We start from the raw sequence: 16,850 nt of genomic DNA, 5'->3' as shown, positions 1-16,850 counted from the left end.
TATACAGGTCCTGGATCGATACATGTACAAATAACCAATGCTTAATCCTCACATATCGCTGCATATACTGCCATGGACCTGACTACGCTTCTCGTCAGTCTTCAGTTTCCTGCGCCAGATGCCGGCCCGGAGTTCGCCGTGTCCCTGCTTCAGGACGCCGTCAACATCGTTCCGGACATGCAATATGGCCGCGACGTCGCTGCGGTCTCGCGAATGTCGCTGCTCTCCCCAGCCATATGGTCCAATTCTGTTCTCACACTCTCCTCCGGACCCCGACCAACGGGAGTTATCGTGGCCGATGCCTTTAGAGCCATCGTGCAGGCCCGACTAAAACGATCCCTAAACACTGCCGAACCTAAGTTGAAAGACAACGACATCGCACTGTTCATTCTCGCTCTACTCGGCGGCATCACTTCGTGCCAGCACGTGCCATCTCACCAATTGTGTGCCATATCTGGCATACTGACATCCGCACCACTAGCTGTTATTACAGAAGTTGAAAGCGCCTTTGTGCATAGTCTCAATGCCATTGCGGAAGGCGGTCGTTGTCACGATGACGTCGCGCTGACTATCTGCGCATCTGTGGGCTATGATCACATATCGCCTCGCTATCGTAGTCGCATACACGCTACACCATTGCTTACAACCATTCTGGTTCGGACTCTGTTCGCCACTCCCAGACTCCCTGACGTGTCTGTCGTCGCCGGACCGTTGTCGCGATTCAGTGGCCAGCTCTGCAAGTGCGGGGCAGCATCGATTGGCGCACAGCCATTCCATGAGCCGCTATCCATTATCGCTGCCCATACGTCCCGGGCCAGGGGGCTACCTGATATACGAGAGTCTACATTTGCAGCTGTCGCTGTCCTATCCGGGCTTGTCGACGGCCTTCAGTTACGGCCATGTCGGCCGCTAAGCATCTTACGGGCCGACCCAGCAGAAGTGGCCGCTGCAAAGGACATCATAGTCATCCTTCGAGATCTTTCAACCACAATCTATGACATTTCTCTTGCAGGCTTTTCCGCAGAGTCATATTTGCACTCTGCGGCTGTTGGCATCTTGATTGCATTCGACGGGTATGACGAAGTGGACGATCTGATCGACACCCTGCAAGATACCGGTCAGCAGCAAGAATATCTGTTTGCTCTCAATACGGCGGAGAAAATTCTATTATCGTCTCCCGCATCCTCGCCATTTCCTTTTCCTCTTCTCACAAAATTACTACGACCCGCACAGTCAGTTATTGCATGCCAAACGACTGTAGATGGTACAATGATTGGCAAAGCCATCCACGAAGCTGCTCATGCTGTCTTCTTGGCGTCATTGCTTGTACCAACACTGGCGACCGAGAACGCGCAATATGTCAAGGACACGTATCTTCCGCGACTAATCGACTTGTATGACAAAGACGGGATCACGGACACCCAGTTCTCAGCCGCAATACGCGCTCTCGCTAGTGCATTGGCCCCTGGAAGTGGTGTTCTCTCATTTGTTGCGCCTACCCTAACTGAAGATGTATTATTGCCATCCTTAAGGAGCTTGATACGTGGCCCCAAGAAGAGCACTGTAACAGGCGCGCTTGTGAATGCAATATTGAACTGTGCCGCGATTGACCGGATTCCGTTTTGGCTAAGTACTCTGGATGGAAATAGAGATGTCATAGCCGAACGTATACGGAAAGGGGATGTGCCATCAGTTTGTGCAGAAAGCATTGTTAGATGGTGGTTTGATTCAAATGGCGCGAAGTCGAATACCAGAAGTCGATTGTAATACCAATTATATATGTATATATATCACTAGGTGCATTCATATTGTGAAATGTGTCCGCCGTACTAATTCTGGTGGATGCCATTTTCATGATGCCATGCTGATCTACCCAGCTAAGCAAGATGGCAGTCTGTGCATTTCTGGTTTAAAGTACAGGATCTAGCCACGAATTTTTAATAGTCATGCCTTAGTCACCGTCGATGGCACACTCATTGTTAGACTAGGGTCATGCAACTCGGGGAAAACCCGAGAAGGAAGCGAGCCTCAACGCGCGCCACAACAATTACCAAGTAAAAGTGTGACGGCTCTCAAAGTGCCGGTGGATGGCAGTATGGACCATCTACACGATCGTCGTTCCTGTGTAGATATTTGTCTACTGTCCGATCTACTGTCATGCAACGCACCAGAATATTTCGTGCACCATTGACATCGAGGTCGCACTCAAACCGACATTCTTTGCAGGCGTACTTTTTACTACCCCTAACGTCGTTGAGTTTTCCGCATGTTCCGCATGTCTTACTGGTGTATTCTTCAGAGACCAAAACGGCTTTGCACGATTTATATTCTCGTGCTTTGTCGAGAAGTCGTTGTTGGAATTTGTAATGTGACCAGGTGGCCATAGCTCGTGCCGTCTTTGACCTGATCCGTCGCTGTCCACCTTTGCGCGTCACCATTTGTTGTCGTACTTCAGGTCGCGTGGGAGAGGTTCAGCGCTCTTCATTTTGCGAAGAAACGCATACTTCCCACTTGTGCGGAACCAGTGCTTATGATGTAACACAATGCTCTCCTGGCAACACTTTCTGCGAGATCGGTGCTTAATCTTGAACACTTTCTTGTCGTTTTTGTACCTGGCATGTGCGGAATCTTCTTGAGCGAGATAGAAGGGGGATATTTATAATCAGAAAGAAACAATGTCGCACAGGCAGTGACTGTTGTGTATTGTGATGCAGCACAGCTTCTGTCCGATCTGTGCTACCACGCAGGCGTTATACAATCTATCTGGTGGCCAGTCGCACTCTTGATGGGTCTTCCATATCAGCTATCAGCTATGTAACGGCCCCGCTTGCTGGCGGATTGCTAATTTGTCATGCTGGTCTATCAATGTTTTCTACGCCGCCTGTTTGTGCGGTAAGTGAATTTCGACAACTTCTACCGGTAAAGAATACTCATCTACATAGCACAGTGAGCCTACTCGCTCTAATAGCTGATCACAATCATCCTTATATAAAACTTTGGAGACTGTTTTCCGTGCTTCATAATCTGTCATGCTAAAATCATACGCAGATTGGACAGGGATTTCAGTCGTCGGATTCATGCGTTCCTCGAACTGCGTGTCTTCAGTCCACTCAATCTGTTGATCAAATTGAACTTTCGGAGCAGTCTGTTGCCAACTTTCAAAGCTCTCCTGAATCGGCGCGATAGGAATGTCCTTGATTGTTGTTTCGTTCTTGTCTGATCTGTAAACGCTGTCATTCTCATGAGAGCCTTCCGTGACGTTTTCGACCTGCACCATTCTGATCGCCTTTCGCAGCATTGACGTCATCTCCATCATCGGGAAGATTCGCCAGATCAGAATCATCTAGCTCAGTTCTAAATTGAAACTCGATCTCCGGCTCTTCGGGGTTCACCACAATCTTACTCTCGTCTGTAAGTTCTTGACGCAAACTCTTTTCAGTGAGTTTTGCCAAATTGGAACAACATCACCTGTACCACTCGCCATATCGTATACCACTTCAGAATCTAACGACGGATCATATAGGCTTTGGAAGTGACCTCTTAAGGAAGAACTATAGCGACCAGAGAAAAGCCATGACAGCTACGGTGAATCGGAAGAAGAATTTGATGAGATGGTTAGCGAAACTGTCGAAATCGACGGGCAGATTGTTGAACAGGTCTCGATGTTCTCAGCACGGGAGATCGTAGTAGGCGAAGACGAGGACGAGGACGAGAAATCTGTTTGCCGTGTCAAACTGATTGACTTTGCGCATGCCACCTGGACGCCAGGGGAAGGAATGGATATGAATGCATTAGGGGGGGGGGGGGGGGTTTATAATTTAAGAAGGCTGTTCGAGGAGTTGCTCTCCGAGCTATAGAACCGTGCTCCAGGATAATGATAGACAAGTTCATCACTCAGACAGTATCCCGGTAATTCGTCTCCATTATATCTCCAAAGCAAACCCAATTTCCGTTGTGTCAGCATATTGCGACAGAACAAATAAATATCTATAAATTCCTGAGCTGACGGTTAACTTCTCCTACCTAGCAAGCCGTCACAAGGTTTTCTTATAGTGAACAACAGAGGAAAAAGTAACAAATCTGCACAAATGGATAAGGAATCATACACCTTCCTTTGGCAGTTTTCATTGATCCCATCAAGGTGAACTTGTAGAAGGTGTAAGTTGCCGACGGTTCTTATTTTAGCCTACGGCATCATATCATATTTAAGCCAAGCACTACCCAGTGGTAGAGTCAGTGTCTACATCTCTCCCGGCCTTCCGTTCTGCTCAAGACTTCTAGACTCATTATATGAGACAAGTGAAGGTCATGGAAGTGCCATGCTACTCGACGACGCAATGCTGAAGGAAAATGGGACACATACAAAATATTCCATATATAATTAAACGAAATGCGACATATATTAAGACTTTTATAAACCATTATACACGAAATGCCCAATACCAATTCTGACCCAACGTAAGCTGCCTAATATATTTAACATAATTATTATGTGTAGTGCCATCCAATCTACTTCGGCTCGACATTGAATTTCATCTTGACACCCATAGCTGCCAACTCGACATCCAAGTACCGCAAAACGTAAGGGATGGCCACAGTGGTTGTGTTGTTTCCACCTCTATATCTATTACCAGCACCGTCTTCCCAGATTTCTCGCGCATCATCAGACGTTGCCGGTGCGGCGGTCTTGCTAACTAGTTTTTTGGCGCATCGACGACATCTAATTTCCGCCAGGCTACCAACCGCCGGAATAGTCGTGACGGTTGACAATAATGATCCACAATCTCGGCAAATGTACGTCTGTGAGTAATCACTGCAGTTCAGCAATCTATCCTGTAGCAAGAACGAAGTTCCGTGTGCAATGAGAGCATCACGTTCCATCTCTCCGACACGAATACCACCAGAGCGCTTCCGGCCCTTGACTGGTTGCATAGTCAAACTGTTAACCGGACCAGTCGATCGCACCTGGTACTTATCGTTGACCATATGTCGGAGACGCTGGTAGTAGACAACCCCGATGTAAATATCAGCCTTGAACTCTTCGCCAGTGATACCGCTGTACATAGGTTCGTTGCCGTGGTAATTGTATCCTGCCGCAGCTAACTGTCCTCCAAAGTAGTCCGCTGCAGTATTCTGCTCAGAGAACTGGAACGGTGTAGAATCCTGCGCGATTCCATGCATTGCACCCGCCTTGCCTGCCAAACTCTCGACAAACATACCGATGGTCATACGGGACGGAAATGCGTGTGGGTTGATGATAATGTCTGGCTGAATACCGCTCTCAGTGAACGGCATGTCGATCGTGGGGTATTTTTGCGAGCACACGCCCTTTTGTCCGTGTCGTGACGAAAATTTATCGCCAATAACTGGCGAACGAGTGATGCGGAGCTTAACGGAGATCGATTGGAACTCCCTGTCTCCGTCGTCACCCAGTAGTCTCACTTCCTCGACAAACGCCGCTTCGGAAGACTTGTATACCATGACTTTCGTCTTGCCAAGATTGTCGTCAAAGTACGCAGCCATAGGATCGCCTTGCTCGAGCAAAATTCCCACAATAGGCAGTCCATCCTCGTCCAACTTCGTTCTCCACTCTTCCGGCCACTGGTCAGAACCAAAGCCGAAACGCTGAGTGATCGGTTCACCACGTCGTCTCTTCTCGTTTAAGTCAATCTTCTCGACTTTGGTAACCGTACCATACCCAAATCCTCTTTCGTGAGCAGACTTGTTAATAATCATCGCGTCGTCCATATCATAACCTGTGTATGAAATGACCGCAACAACGGCATTCATTCCGTTGGGGAAGTTGTCCATACCATAGTCATCATAAATCTTGGCTTTGACGATAGGAGTCTGACCAGTCTGCAATCGATATAATTTATTATCTGATCGATATCGCAACGCGGTTCCAGGAGTACCCATAGTTTGCTTACTCATCTGGCACTGGTACATATTTCGCGGCGACTGATTGAAATCGGAGAATGGAGTCAAGTTTGCAAGGATCGACAGAATGTTGGTAGCCGTATACTCGACATGCGTATGTAACCCTGACGTGATTTCGGATGGTGAGACAGCAATGTCCATATACACCTGCTCAAATGGACCCAGCAAATCTTCTCGGTCGAGTGGAAGGTAACGAACGGGTCTGAGCATCCGCGACTGTGAGGAGAACAGGAATAAACCCGGATACTGGCCGCCACTGGAGGGTGGGACAAATCCGATCTCAAGTGCCCTAGGGACGCCATGAGTGCCCTCCACTTTCCAGAACCTCAAAGAATCAGCGACTCGGCGGGCCGTCTTGTGAGAGCACCAGCCGATAATGGCACCATCTAATTGTACGCAACATAGCTCGGGTCCTGAACCGATTATATTTGGTGAACTAACTCCCAGAGCTCGAACTAATTGTGGAATATGCGAAACATCAACGGATTCAGTTGTAATCTGGCACTTGTGGGCAAGATGGTTAAGCAAACCACATGGCGATCCGTCAGGTGTGTGGACGGGACACAAGAATCCCCAACTCTCGGGCAATAATTTTCGGACGGTAGTAGTCTTCAATTGAGCGAAGAAAGATCCTCGGTGAACCATTCGGAAATGAGAGATGAAACGGTAGAAATTAATTTTCTCAGCGACGACTGTATATCCGGACACTTGCTGTAAATCAAGACCAGATTGTGAAATCAGGTTACCGGTTGACAAGAAATACTGCATCTTCTGCCCGATGTTGAAGTTTACTTTCTCGAAGACCTTGTTTATATATTTTGGATCTGCGAAGTTGACACCGACTCCGCGTGTAACGTCTGACACGATCTGTAGTCGGAAGTTATTGAGCATCTCCTCGATCTTCTCCTTAATAATCATGCCATATAAAAATCCTCCGAGCAAAACTTCTTGGTGCTGAGTGGCATCTGGATTATCCGGCGCACAGTCCCCGGCAACAACTGCATAAAGCTTACGGATCATGAAGAGTAGCAGTCTGAACTTGTCCTCATCGCTCTTGAGGTGGACCAAGACAATTCGACGAAGGACTTCACGGCCGACATCGGCATCGGTCTGATCGATCGATGCGCCCATAACGACACGAAACTTGTCGCCGAGATGAGCAAGCGTTTCCTCCCGTGAATACAAGTTATACACTTTGTAAGTTCGTAACAGTAACTCAAGACGATCAGTCAAGAAACTATTTTTGGTGTCTGTGCCAACAATACCATCAAATATTTCACGATCGTTAGTGTTGACAAGGGCCTTCAAAATCATCATGACTGGGATAAGGTATTCGTTCTTCCTCCATGAGAATCGGAAGGTGACATTACCATCGTTAAGATAATGAAGAACGTTGGTCTGTGAAGTCTGATCTGGTCGAACGGCACGTATCTGAACACCGTATTGACTGTAAGTCGTACCACGGTTTGTGAATGATGGTCGAATGATTGCCATCGGATGATTTCGGCGTTGAACGATCAGCATGCGAATGAGCTTCTCAATGCCATTAACGATGAAATAGCCCCCCAATTCCTCGGACTCCTCCTTCTGTCGGATAAGCTCCGCCGGCGACATTTTCTCAAGATGGCAACGGTTCGACTTCAACATAATTGGAATCAAGCCAACATCTTTGTTCTCAACCTGGTCGGGGTCGCCATTCACACGATACACAAACTTGATGCTCATTCTGCCCCTGTAGGTCGAGAGTCGCTCACGGCACTGAAGAGATCCGTCAGTATGTACTCAAGTAGTGATATAGTGCATAACAGATATACCTCAGCTGGATAAACTCTTCGCGAAATCGTCGTCTTATCCTTATTCGATACCGCTGGTTTCAATATCCTCACTTCATCAACACGAACTGTCGCCGCATCAGCACTGACCTGAATTCCCAACGCCATGAATAATACAAAAAGCACATACAAGTAAGCTTATTACCGCGTCTGTCTAAATTATTACTATCGAAAACAGTCTTTTCACCGATATCCTTGACCGCAAGATCAAGTAATCCTCCAGTAGTCAATGCGTTGAAGGATCCCACATGAGGGGCAACAGCCTCTGCCAATAATGGATATGCCGACTTGTCTTCCGGTGGATTCTGAAAATATTTCTCTCTTTCGAGAGTGTGAAATGACACCATCTTGTCTGTGCTAATTGATTGAGCACGGCGACCTGGCGATAGCAGTGTAGGCTGTGGGAAGATAGAGCTGCGAATTTTTTGAATTTAGGCTATTGCGGCATGAGTGGCAGTGCAGCAATCATTTGGTGCGGCGGTTTTTTTGTGGCTGTGAAATGAATGGCACAACTCTTCTACAGCGGGTCAATTGCGTTAGGAACTTGACCTAACATAGTTTCACATTACTAATGTATATGTGCTGCGATTCGACTCTACCACTAGGACGTTGAGAAAGCGAGTAACAAATTTGTGTCCCGTACAAAATTTTGACCAACTTTATTAAATCCAATCATTCGAGAGGTCACTCTGATCGGATTATTTAGTGTCCAACCCTCCTAAGTTTATCCCGAGAAGCATGTCCTCTATACAGCGAAAAACCTTTGGACAAAAGCAACTGGAAAGCAAATTTACGATATATGATAGCGCACAATCTCGAATCACGCGCAAGCGTCCAATTGCTACGTGTCTATCCTGCTCCCGTCGGAAAGTGAAATGCAACCGTAGGCCTCGAGGTTGTAGCCAATGCAAGGCGCTCAATATCAAGTGCGTATATAGCAAGCCAAATGGCTCTGAGAGGGCTATGCACGATAAAAATGATAGTACGACGGAATCGCAAGTGAAGAAAGAAAATATCGAGGACAAGGAGAAAGTTCTTGGCGTGTTATCAGTAGATAGCAGCACTGGCGAGAGTCGATACGCCAACATGGCGTATTGGGGCACAATGTTTTGCGAGGTATCACATCCTCTGCGAAGTTTTAATTTTACTTTGCTAAGGTCTTAGGAACCATTAGTAGGTTGTTTATTGGACCAAGGATTCCGCCCTGAAAGGACTGTATCGGATTCCACGTCGTTGTTGTCTATGTCTACCAGTTCAGGTCAGAATATCCTTGGAGAGCTTTCAGACTTCTTGCCTAGAGTGGAGCAGGCAGATCAATATTTTCACGAATATCTGCGAGTGGTGCATCCTTTTATGCCATTCTTCGACCGTACGGATTTGGTTCAGCGATATCATCAATTCTGGGCCACTTATTGGCGAGAAAGGTCATTTCCACATTTTCTCTGTGTACTTTTTATGATATTTTATACTGCTTGTATGAGCAGGAGTGAGCATCTGAAGTATTATCCGGGGGAGTCCAAGATTCGCAAGGATAATGTGTATCAAGCTGAGATGGACAGATACTTAAAGGCGACAGAAATCTCTCTGAAAAAATGCGATTTTCCTATGCGCCCTACGCTGCTGTGTCTTGTAGCAGTTACAATACTTCAAACGGTTATTCATAGGGCATCGACGGTACACAATGCCATCGAAGTTGCCCAACTTACTAGAGTTGCTCAGCTCATGGGTATGCACCGCGATCCGGAACTTTTTGCCACCCTATCAATAGAGCCTGCCGATGCAAAAATTCGGCGGTCGGTGTGGTGGCATCTAGTATGTCTTGATACTCACCTTTCGATTAGTAATGGACTTCCGCCGACAATTCAAACAGTGCATCAAGACGTGAAATTTGCCCCAGAACATATCGGACTTGAGCAAGACCAAATGGCACAGATCCTCTCTAATGGCAAATATGCCGCCGCTAGAATCTTGTCTGATCAGTTATATGAGATCTACGGGCTAACTAAAGTGAAACAATCTACGTTTGATCAGCTAGTCGCCGCCACAGCCGCGTTCCGGGCTGACATGAAGCGGCGAATAGATGCCATATCGTCGATGACATTTGAACAGCGGCATCAGGAGTCTTCATTAGAACTACTACGTAAAATGCAAAGATGTGCATGCTTATTTCTGGATCTTCTTAGCTCGCGGACATGTTATATGCTTTACCACCCTAATTTTGAGAACTGGTCAGCCAAGAGAATCGACATTGTGAAAAGTGCAATGCGTGTGTTACGGTTGCACATTGAATACACTCGATTGCCAGACTCTGTGGAATTTGCTTGGTACATAAGAATGGGACAACCTTATCATGGGTTGATGATGCTTCTGAAGGACATTTATCATAGGCCTAATGATGCCATTGACGAGGAAGGATCTGTTAATACAGAACTAGACGGGCGCATCAACATTGTTGATGAAACGATTGCCAACATCGAGTATCTAAGGCTCAATGAATTATCTTCTTTTGCAGAGGGTCAATGGAAGACAATATTGAAAGTTAAGGATCGTGTATGGCAGGCACTGCCGGCAAGTTCAGACCAACCTCCTCTTCCAACATCAGGATCTGAAATCCAGCCTGCTAAGAGAGGCGATGTTCAACGGTCGGAATTAGACCCTCCTACAGATGGTTGGGAATTTGGCCGATCGGGGTCAGATATCGTTGGAATTGACTATCCTGACGAGCAAGGTGTTGAAGTATGTTCTGATGAAGCGTTACAACAACTTCTTAATCTAGACTCATGGGACATTGACTGGGCCACATATGGCTTCGATGGATGATTACAAACTATCACATTACTACAAATTATTCTGTATTTAGATAAATGGAAATATTAGTTACGACCGCTCTCAGTTGAGTGACGATGAGACTTTTCAAATCCAGCATATCAAGCGTTCATAGAGGCGATAGAACTATGGTACACGCAAAATAAAGCTTATCATTCAAAAATAGCGGTAAACGAGGTCCAATAAGCATTAAATAAGAGACTGTTGTAACCAGAAAACTAATAAGGTGTCTAACACACTTTAGCAATTGAAAATCAGAGTCCAATACAAGCATTATTTATGACAAAAATTCCAAATTCCTATCAACGCCGGTTCACTGCATACTATATAAGACGATTTTTACAACTCCGCTTCGAAATTAACCAACAAACTTTTATTCATATCCAACGGCTATAACTTCTCCTGTGTCTTGCCTCCGATATGCTGATGGACAAACATGACAAGAGCTGTTATATCGTCTGGCTTCCCACCTTTATAGAGCACTTTCATTTGTCTCTGCGCCTCCATCGCGAATGGTCCGTCAGTCTTTGGATCTATACTAGCCTTAAATGCCGCCGAGACGAGTCGCTTCGCCAAGCTATCAACGCCAGAGTACTGCCGTTCACCGCTAGCTTGAATATCACCCGATCTTCTATCAACAATCCAATTCCCTTGTGATATCATCTCTTCATTGACAATTCTGAGACAGTCGGATGGCAGTAAATTGTCAAGGACACCGTCCGTACAGAAGAGCACAACATCACCATGCTTCAACTTGTGAGTAGACAAGTTCGCATCACTTGGCTTGTCATCGAAATTTTTGCCGCCGTATCGCGCATTCTGCTCGATGATTTTCTGTGGGATGATTGCTAGCTGGTACGGGGCATTGAAATAATGGGTTTGCGGAATCGACATGTAATGAATCTTTCCATCGCGAAAAATAAAAAACCCTGAATCACCAAGATTTGCAGCTTGCAAGGTTCCATTGCCGTGCGCGACGCCAACGCATGCCGTGGATCCACCAGCCTTCACTTTTCCAGAATTCCTGATGGCGTTGTATGCAGCGTCCAGAAGAACAAGGGGAGGAAACGAAAACTTGGAGACGATGCTATTTGACTCATCGCTCTTTGCGCTCGTATCAGTGGAAAGCTTCGCCGTCAGTTCAGCCATGGCTTCTGCCAACGAATGGCTGAAATCCGTTGCATCCACACCGATCTCATTCCAGCCGCCGACGCCGTCAATCACCCCTAACGCGACAGACTCCGACTCGCGAATCTTGTTGAAGAAAAAACTGTCCTCGCCAGATGCAGGGCGAGTGGTTCTCTTCCCCGAATTGGCTGCTACCGATCCAGAATACTTTCTTGCTACTAGATGGCGGTCCTTGGCATGATAGGAAGGACTTATGGAGTATTGAAAATTATTGGTGGCCATAGATGCACCAGAGGCACCCGTCGCTGATTGTGAGATTTGTGCTGTATACTGAGCAGCAGCGTTCGTCGTCGGAGCCGTGATCGCGAGACCAGCAGCTGCATTGTGCTGAAACAGACGAGCTTGAGTCTGGTGCGTAATAATCCGGTCTAAGATTGGATATTGGTACTGCAGTCTGCGAAATGCAAACAGTAATGCCGCTGTTATGGTTGGATATGCTGCCACCAGCAAGGAGAACCTAGTCGGTGCAGGCATATCCGTTGATAATTAATGCCGGGTTGATGAGTGAGAAGCAATAACTAGATGTCTTCCGATCCTTGCCGAAAGAAGAACAATGTAGTCAATCGGCCACAGTGAGAACACCTAGAATTAACAATAGATTGTCGAGGTGTCTCCAATAGTCCCTGCCATCGGATGGAATATTGATATTTGCCTTGAAAGAGTGTAACAAGATGGGCAGGACTCCAAGATCGAGGTTTGACACGGTGTGTAAAATTGGATTTGGCGCACCTCGGGATGTCTCTGCCAAACTGTGTGGCGGGAAACCGGAATTGCCTATGGTAAAGTCAGGTCCTAGTAAGCTTCTGCACTGCCGTCTAGTCTCGACACTTGTGAGGCCAAGAAAGTTTTAATAACGTTTAGTGTGATATCTCTGGAAGCTTATAGTTACCTCGAGTTACTGACGATTAGCCTCGCGGTCGCGTGGTGCACCATACACAACAATTTTCGACGGTCGGGACTGCGCTCATTTCATTTTCCGATCAACTTACTGTTGGGTCATGTCATCCGCAGAAGCACGTGAAGAGTTCTTACATACGTCCACAAGCATTGGACGTCATCGTGTCTCTTAGCTCACTCTGAACGGTTGCGGGAAAATTTACGCAATCTAGTATCATTACTTCTACAACTTATTCTCCATTTTCTATTTAATACGGTTAAAATTGGTCTTTTCTTATTGGATCTATATATATATATATGTATAGCGGGTAAGATTGTACAGGCTGTTCAGGATGAGTTTCAAAGACCGACGACGCCGCCGCAATCGGAGGCCAGCCACGCGAATGGACTCCCTAGCACCCGCTCGTTTAGCGACTCAAATTGTTATATTACAGACACTATATTATGTAACTGCATCCATATTTATTCTATTTACGTGCTTGGTGGCGGGAACTCCGTTTTCTCTGGATCTAGTCTTCTCCTGGAAGACATTGCGGATTGATACCACTATTGGATGGACAATATGTCTAGTTTGGTTCCTAAATTCGGTTTTCAAGTGCGAAAGTTTGACGTTAATTTACTTTGGATCTTGCGAGCTAACAAGTGGGTAGCGTTTTGTTCTTAACTCTCTTTGTCGGCAGGAGCAAGCTGGTATTCGACTTCGTGTTAACCATTCACGGACTCAACTTACTCATTACTACTCTATACACGGCGCATGTCCCTAGCAGTTTACTCTGGTGGCTGTTGCAAATCGCGTCTATTTTTTGCATGATTACTCTGGGTACTTGGGCATCAAGATGGCGTGAACTGAGTGTCATGTATTTTCCTGCTGTGTCAGGGCCATCTTCATCAGCCGCCACTGATTCTCATAACGTAAATACGGGGATCTCAGCAGGTTCTTCTATTGATACTGAAGAATATGAGTTAGTTGAACAGCAGGCAGACTTGGAACTGGGAGCGCAGAATACTGGAGCGCCGCTACTAGAGTCTGGAAGCCAAAATATAAACAATGGCAGTCAATGAAATAGGAAGTTTAGTGGGGTCCGATAAGGACACGGTGATGGCAAAAGCCATCATTTTTCTTATAACTTTATGGGATGGCGTTTCGCGGATTGGAACGGGATACGGTGCGTTGACGTGAGACTTGTATTATAGACTCTACAAATGTTAATTAAATGATGATTAGCGCGGAGAGCTCGCGGAGGGAGACGGGGGCGTAGTTCATCCGGCAAGTAGAACGCAAACACAATTATCTCTACGAGGCCGATTCCCACCAGGTTGCTTGCTACAAGCGTGTTCTACAGGTACTTAGTGAGGATGTAATCAATAACTCACTGGTAGCAATAAATCATGCAACAATTTGGATGCGCAATTTCTATTTTGTACATAAATATAAAAGGACAACAAAAGCGTCCGAGCATCGATATATGTTTCGTCGCTCAGCTGGTATTACGTATATCGAACCGATCAAACGAAGTACATAGCAATTCCAAAATTTCCAACTGGCCAAAACCGAGGCCATTCCAAATAGTATGACGCGTACATATTTCCAAAAAGATGTCGATCTTGCTCGACTAATGAATTACATGAAAATGATGGTTTGATGGTGTAAGATTGATTATTGTATTAAATCCCACCGAAAAGCCAGAAGAGAAAATTGGATCTCTTGTACGAAAATAAATGGGAACACCGCAATCTCAACGTACCAGCGGCCAGCACTGGAATAAATCGCAGAAATGTTTAAGCAATGACACGGAAATTCTTGGAGCCTGTAGTCCAATTAGTCGCTAGCCGCAACAAAACACCTCAGAATAATACGTACTTTCAGCCTCCAAGGCAGCAAGCTCTGGCCTTGCACAGATGGTGCAGAACTCTTTGGAGTCTATAGTCCAGTTGGCGGTCTGTCTGTATTGACAAATCATACCCAGCGATACGTACTCGTAGCCTCAAGGGAAGCAACCTCAGGACGGTTGGAAATGGTGCAGAATTCCTTGGAGCCTTATTGATGAGCCCGTTAGATCGATATTAAGAAATATTGCCAGAAGTAAGCTTACTGCTAATGGAAGCAACTGGGACATCTGCCTTGGAACCCGTAAACGTGGAAGTGGTCATTGTTAATAAAGACACCGGAAGACGGACTAGAAGTTGAATGAATCGAAAGACTGTGTGGAGAGAATATAGACGAGGATGACAACAGGGAATTTGCTCGCAATTATATAGCCGTGATTGTTAGCATGTCAGAATCATTAGGATATTGTGTGAAGTCCGATAACTAGTACAACCAGCAGTCTGGGATTAAACAAGTCCGCCGTGCCGCACCAGACCGAACAATCCTAAGCCAGAGTGGAGCGCTGAAGAATAATATCAAGAATACCGTGGATAAGGGCTCCAGTCGCACAAACCAGTGCATGAGTGTCCCGATGTGACAGAAAACGCAGGTGCGCTTTTTTTCGACTGAGATGAGGTCCTCATCGTCGACTTGCGATTGCGCCCGGGTTCGAGGGCCCGTGCCGTGGCGGGGGAATGGGCCACTTCTGTCGATTGCCTTGAGCCCCACCCACACAATCAACATTTTTCAAGTAGACTCCTCCAATACTCGTGTGCGTCCCACTTGCACACCCACACGTCAGCTGGGGACCGCTTCGGCACCGATATGGTCTCCGAGGTAGTCCAGTAAACGATACCAACATCTCACGCTGTAAATTTTCAGAGGTCATTGTGCCGATGCGCTTAAGAATAGTAAATAAACGCAAGCAGAGACGGCAATGAGTACAACAGCATAATTTTTAATATAATCGACAATGACGTCTCAAAGCAGCAATTTCCAGATCCAGACGTTGAGACAGGAGTCAACTGTTACTCAATTAATATAAAACCGTTCACACGTGGCGCTCCGCGTGGGATGTATTTCGATAGCAATGCATCAGCGCATCGGTACGAGTCCAATATGGCCCCGTCGGCTAAGGGCTCACCAGTAGACATACATACATCCTGCATAGACAAATATCATACATGGAGCTCGTCGTACCATCTTTGATCACGCTGTGGCTGCGGCAGGATTGTCCACGGCCTGCCTGCCTTAGCTAAATCAAACGAAGTTGAGCTTTCCACTAAACTCGTTAATTTCCGAGGAACATAGAGACCAATGCCAAATTCCAGTCACCGAAAATCGTACTTCAGCTATCACTCTCCACCAAGACAATCATTTACAACAAAGGTAGCTAGGCCGGAGTCACATCTCAAATACGAGAAAATTATCACATTCCCTCTGACGCATTCGCGTGCGAGCGTCAAGACATCCGTCGTATATGGTTGCAGACAGCAGTTGTTAAATTAAATTACCAGATTGAGCAGACAGGAAAAACGGTGGTGCGGTGCGACAGTCGAACAATAGTAGTCCGTGATAATATTGTTCATCGGGCGTAGTGAACAGGGTGCGCCGTGCACGTGCTTTAGCGGTTAACCGTTAATTCCGGTACACTCCGTACAGTGCCTCGATGAGATCGGTGTGACTACTCTTTAGTCTTGTGTATATACGAATTATTAATATGTCCGTCATTGCTAGTTGAGTCACGTACTAATGATGACCATGAGGAGTTATCTCACATTGACAGAGTACTGTAGAGACCATTCGTCTAGGCGATGGACTTAGGTTCGTGATATGTATGTTTGTGATATCGCAACTTCCGAGAACCAAGAACAAGGCAGCGCAGGTAATACCTATTTCGCATTTTTTGCAGTGCGTGGGCAATAGGCTATCCTCAAGTAACTGGTCATGCTCGATGTGGCATATATGAGTTTGCGGAGGCTACACAAGCAGCCTCGGTCCCAAGACGGATCTCGCCTCCTATTTCATCGCAGTTCCTTTGTGCATCTGCGTTTATTATCAACCAGCTGATTGCCAGTTTATCTTCTGACCTGCTGAGTGATTTCGTCGACTATACATGTGAGCGACGGTGCCCACCTGTCTCGGTCCCTGTGTAGGTTATATATCATTCAATACGTCATATGCACAGGTGATTGGGCTTGCGGTATTTACCATGGCCGCCTTTCAACGATGGACCACATTTGGGCCCGTTGATGGGTTAGAGATAATCCGTGCAGTTGCTAGACGGCAATTCCCGCGAG

The 16,850-nt window shown here is 46.4% G+C and overlaps 7 protein-coding genes across 7 annotated transcripts; 3 read left to right on the top strand and 4 right to left on the bottom strand.

The window, feature by feature from the left end:
- Positions 1-29: 29 nt before the first annotated feature.
- On the top strand, positions 30-1,909 carry V1508DRAFT_422082 (uncharacterized protein). The gene has a single exon (XM_066940968.1). The coding sequence runs from the start codon at positions 73-75 to the stop codon at positions 1,765-1,767; it is 1,695 nt and encodes a 564-aa protein (XP_066794305.1). The 5' UTR covers positions 30-72; the 3' UTR covers positions 1,768-1,909.
- A 963-nt stretch (positions 1,910-2,872) lies between these two features.
- V1508DRAFT_398984 (uncharacterized protein) lies at positions 2,873-3,277 on the bottom strand (the record flags this gene model as incomplete). The annotated part of the gene is made up of 1 exon (XM_066938239.1): positions 2,873-3,277. One exon carries the CDS (start codon positions 3,275-3,277, stop codon positions 2,873-2,875), a length of 405 nt encoding a protein of 134 aa, XP_066794304.1.
- Positions 3,278-4,324: 1,047 nt separating this feature from the next.
- V1508DRAFT_374033 (uncharacterized protein) lies at positions 4,325-8,164 on the bottom strand. Its single transcript, XM_066937546.1, has 3 exons — positions 7,903-8,164; positions 7,755-7,840; positions 4,325-7,698 (listed from the first exon to the last, which is right to left on the bottom strand). Exons 1-3 carry the CDS (start codon positions 8,117-8,119, stop codon positions 4,510-4,512), a joined length of 3,492 nt encoding a protein of 1,163 aa, XP_066794303.1. The 5' UTR covers positions 8,120-8,164; the 3' UTR covers positions 4,325-4,509.
- Positions 8,165-8,311: 147 nt separating this feature from the next.
- V1508DRAFT_422074 (uncharacterized protein) lies at positions 8,312-10,771 on the top strand. Its single transcript, XM_066940967.1, has 2 exons — positions 8,312-8,888; positions 8,937-10,771. Exons 1-2 carry the CDS (start codon positions 8,511-8,513, stop codon positions 10,590-10,592), a joined length of 2,034 nt encoding a protein of 677 aa, XP_066794302.1. The 5' UTR covers positions 8,312-8,510; the 3' UTR covers positions 10,593-10,771.
- V1508DRAFT_422073 (phosphatase 2C-like domain-containing protein) lies at positions 10,606-12,489 on the bottom strand. The gene has a single exon (XM_066940966.1). It carries the CDS (start codon positions 12,258-12,260, stop codon positions 10,989-10,991), a length of 1,272 nt encoding a protein of 423 aa, XP_066794301.1. The 5' UTR covers positions 12,261-12,489; the 3' UTR covers positions 10,606-10,988.
- A 199-nt stretch (positions 12,490-12,688) lies between these two features.
- Positions 12,689-14,198, top strand: V1508DRAFT_463246 (integral membrane protein S linking to the trans Golgi network-domain-containing protein). Its single transcript, XM_066942863.1, has 3 exons — positions 12,689-13,278; positions 13,334-13,849; positions 13,909-14,198. Exons 1-2 carry the CDS (start codon positions 13,016-13,018, stop codon positions 13,743-13,745), a joined length of 675 nt encoding a protein of 224 aa, XP_066794300.1. The 5' UTR covers positions 12,689-13,015; the 3' UTR covers positions 13,746-13,849; positions 13,909-14,198.
- A 264-nt stretch (positions 14,199-14,462) lies between these two features.
- V1508DRAFT_398980 (uncharacterized protein) lies at positions 14,463-14,834 on the bottom strand (the record flags this gene model as incomplete). The annotated part of the gene is made up of 4 exons (XM_066938238.1): positions 14,463-14,491; positions 14,545-14,604; positions 14,661-14,720; positions 14,777-14,834. 4 exons carry the CDS (start codon positions 14,832-14,834, stop codon positions 14,463-14,465), a joined length of 207 nt encoding a protein of 68 aa, XP_066794299.1.
- Between the last annotated feature and the right edge of the window lie 2,016 nt (positions 14,835-16,850).

The sequence above is a fragment of the Lipomyces doorenjongii genome, assembly GCF_038497915.1.
Source record: "Lipomyces doorenjongii strain NRRL Y-27504 unplaced genomic scaffold V1508scaffold_47, whole genome shotgun sequence".
NCBI classification, from domain to species: Eukaryota; Fungi; Ascomycota; class Lipomycetes; order Lipomycetales; family Lipomycetaceae; genus Lipomyces; species Lipomyces doorenjongii.
The sequence above is the reverse complement of the archived record's forward strand: the minus strand, read 5'-3'. Positions and strand labels throughout refer to the sequence as shown.

Bases quoted from the DNA above. Each gene is read 5' to 3' on its own strand.
- V1508DRAFT_422082 (XM_066940968.1), top strand. From the start codon at position 73: ATGGACCTGACTACGCTTCTCGTCAGTCTTCAGTTTCCTGCGCCAGAT.
- V1508DRAFT_374033 (XM_066937546.1), bottom strand. From the start codon at position 8,119: ATGGTGTCATTTCACACTCTCGAAAGAGAGAAATATTTTCAGAATCCA. The intron at 7,841-7,902 runs GTATGTGCTTTT...ATGCGGCGACAG, and splicing joins ACGCGGTAATAAGCTTACTT to TTCGTGTTGATGAAGTGAGG. The intron at 7,699-7,754 runs GTATATCTGTTA...GGATCTCTTCAG, and splicing joins GAAGAGTTTATCCAGCTGAG to TGCCGTGAGCGACTCTCGAC.
- V1508DRAFT_422074 (XM_066940967.1), top strand. From the start codon at position 8,511: ATGTCCTCTATACAGCGAAAAACCTTTGGACAAAAGCAACTGGAAAGC. The intron at 8,889-8,936 runs GTATCACATCCT...CTAAGGTCTTAG, and splicing joins GGGGCACAATGTTTTGCGAG to GAACCATTAGTAGGTTGTTT.
- V1508DRAFT_422073 (XM_066940966.1), bottom strand. From the start codon at position 12,260: ATGCCTGCACCGACTAGGTTCTCCTTGCTGGTGGCAGCATATCCAACC.
- V1508DRAFT_463246 (XM_066942863.1), top strand. From the start codon at position 13,016: ATGAGTTTCAAAGACCGACGACGCCGCCGCAATCGGAGGCCAGCCACG. The intron at 13,279-13,333 runs GTGCGAAAGTTT...ACAAGTGGGTAG, and splicing joins TTCCTAAATTCGGTTTTCAA to CGTTTTGTTCTTAACTCTCT.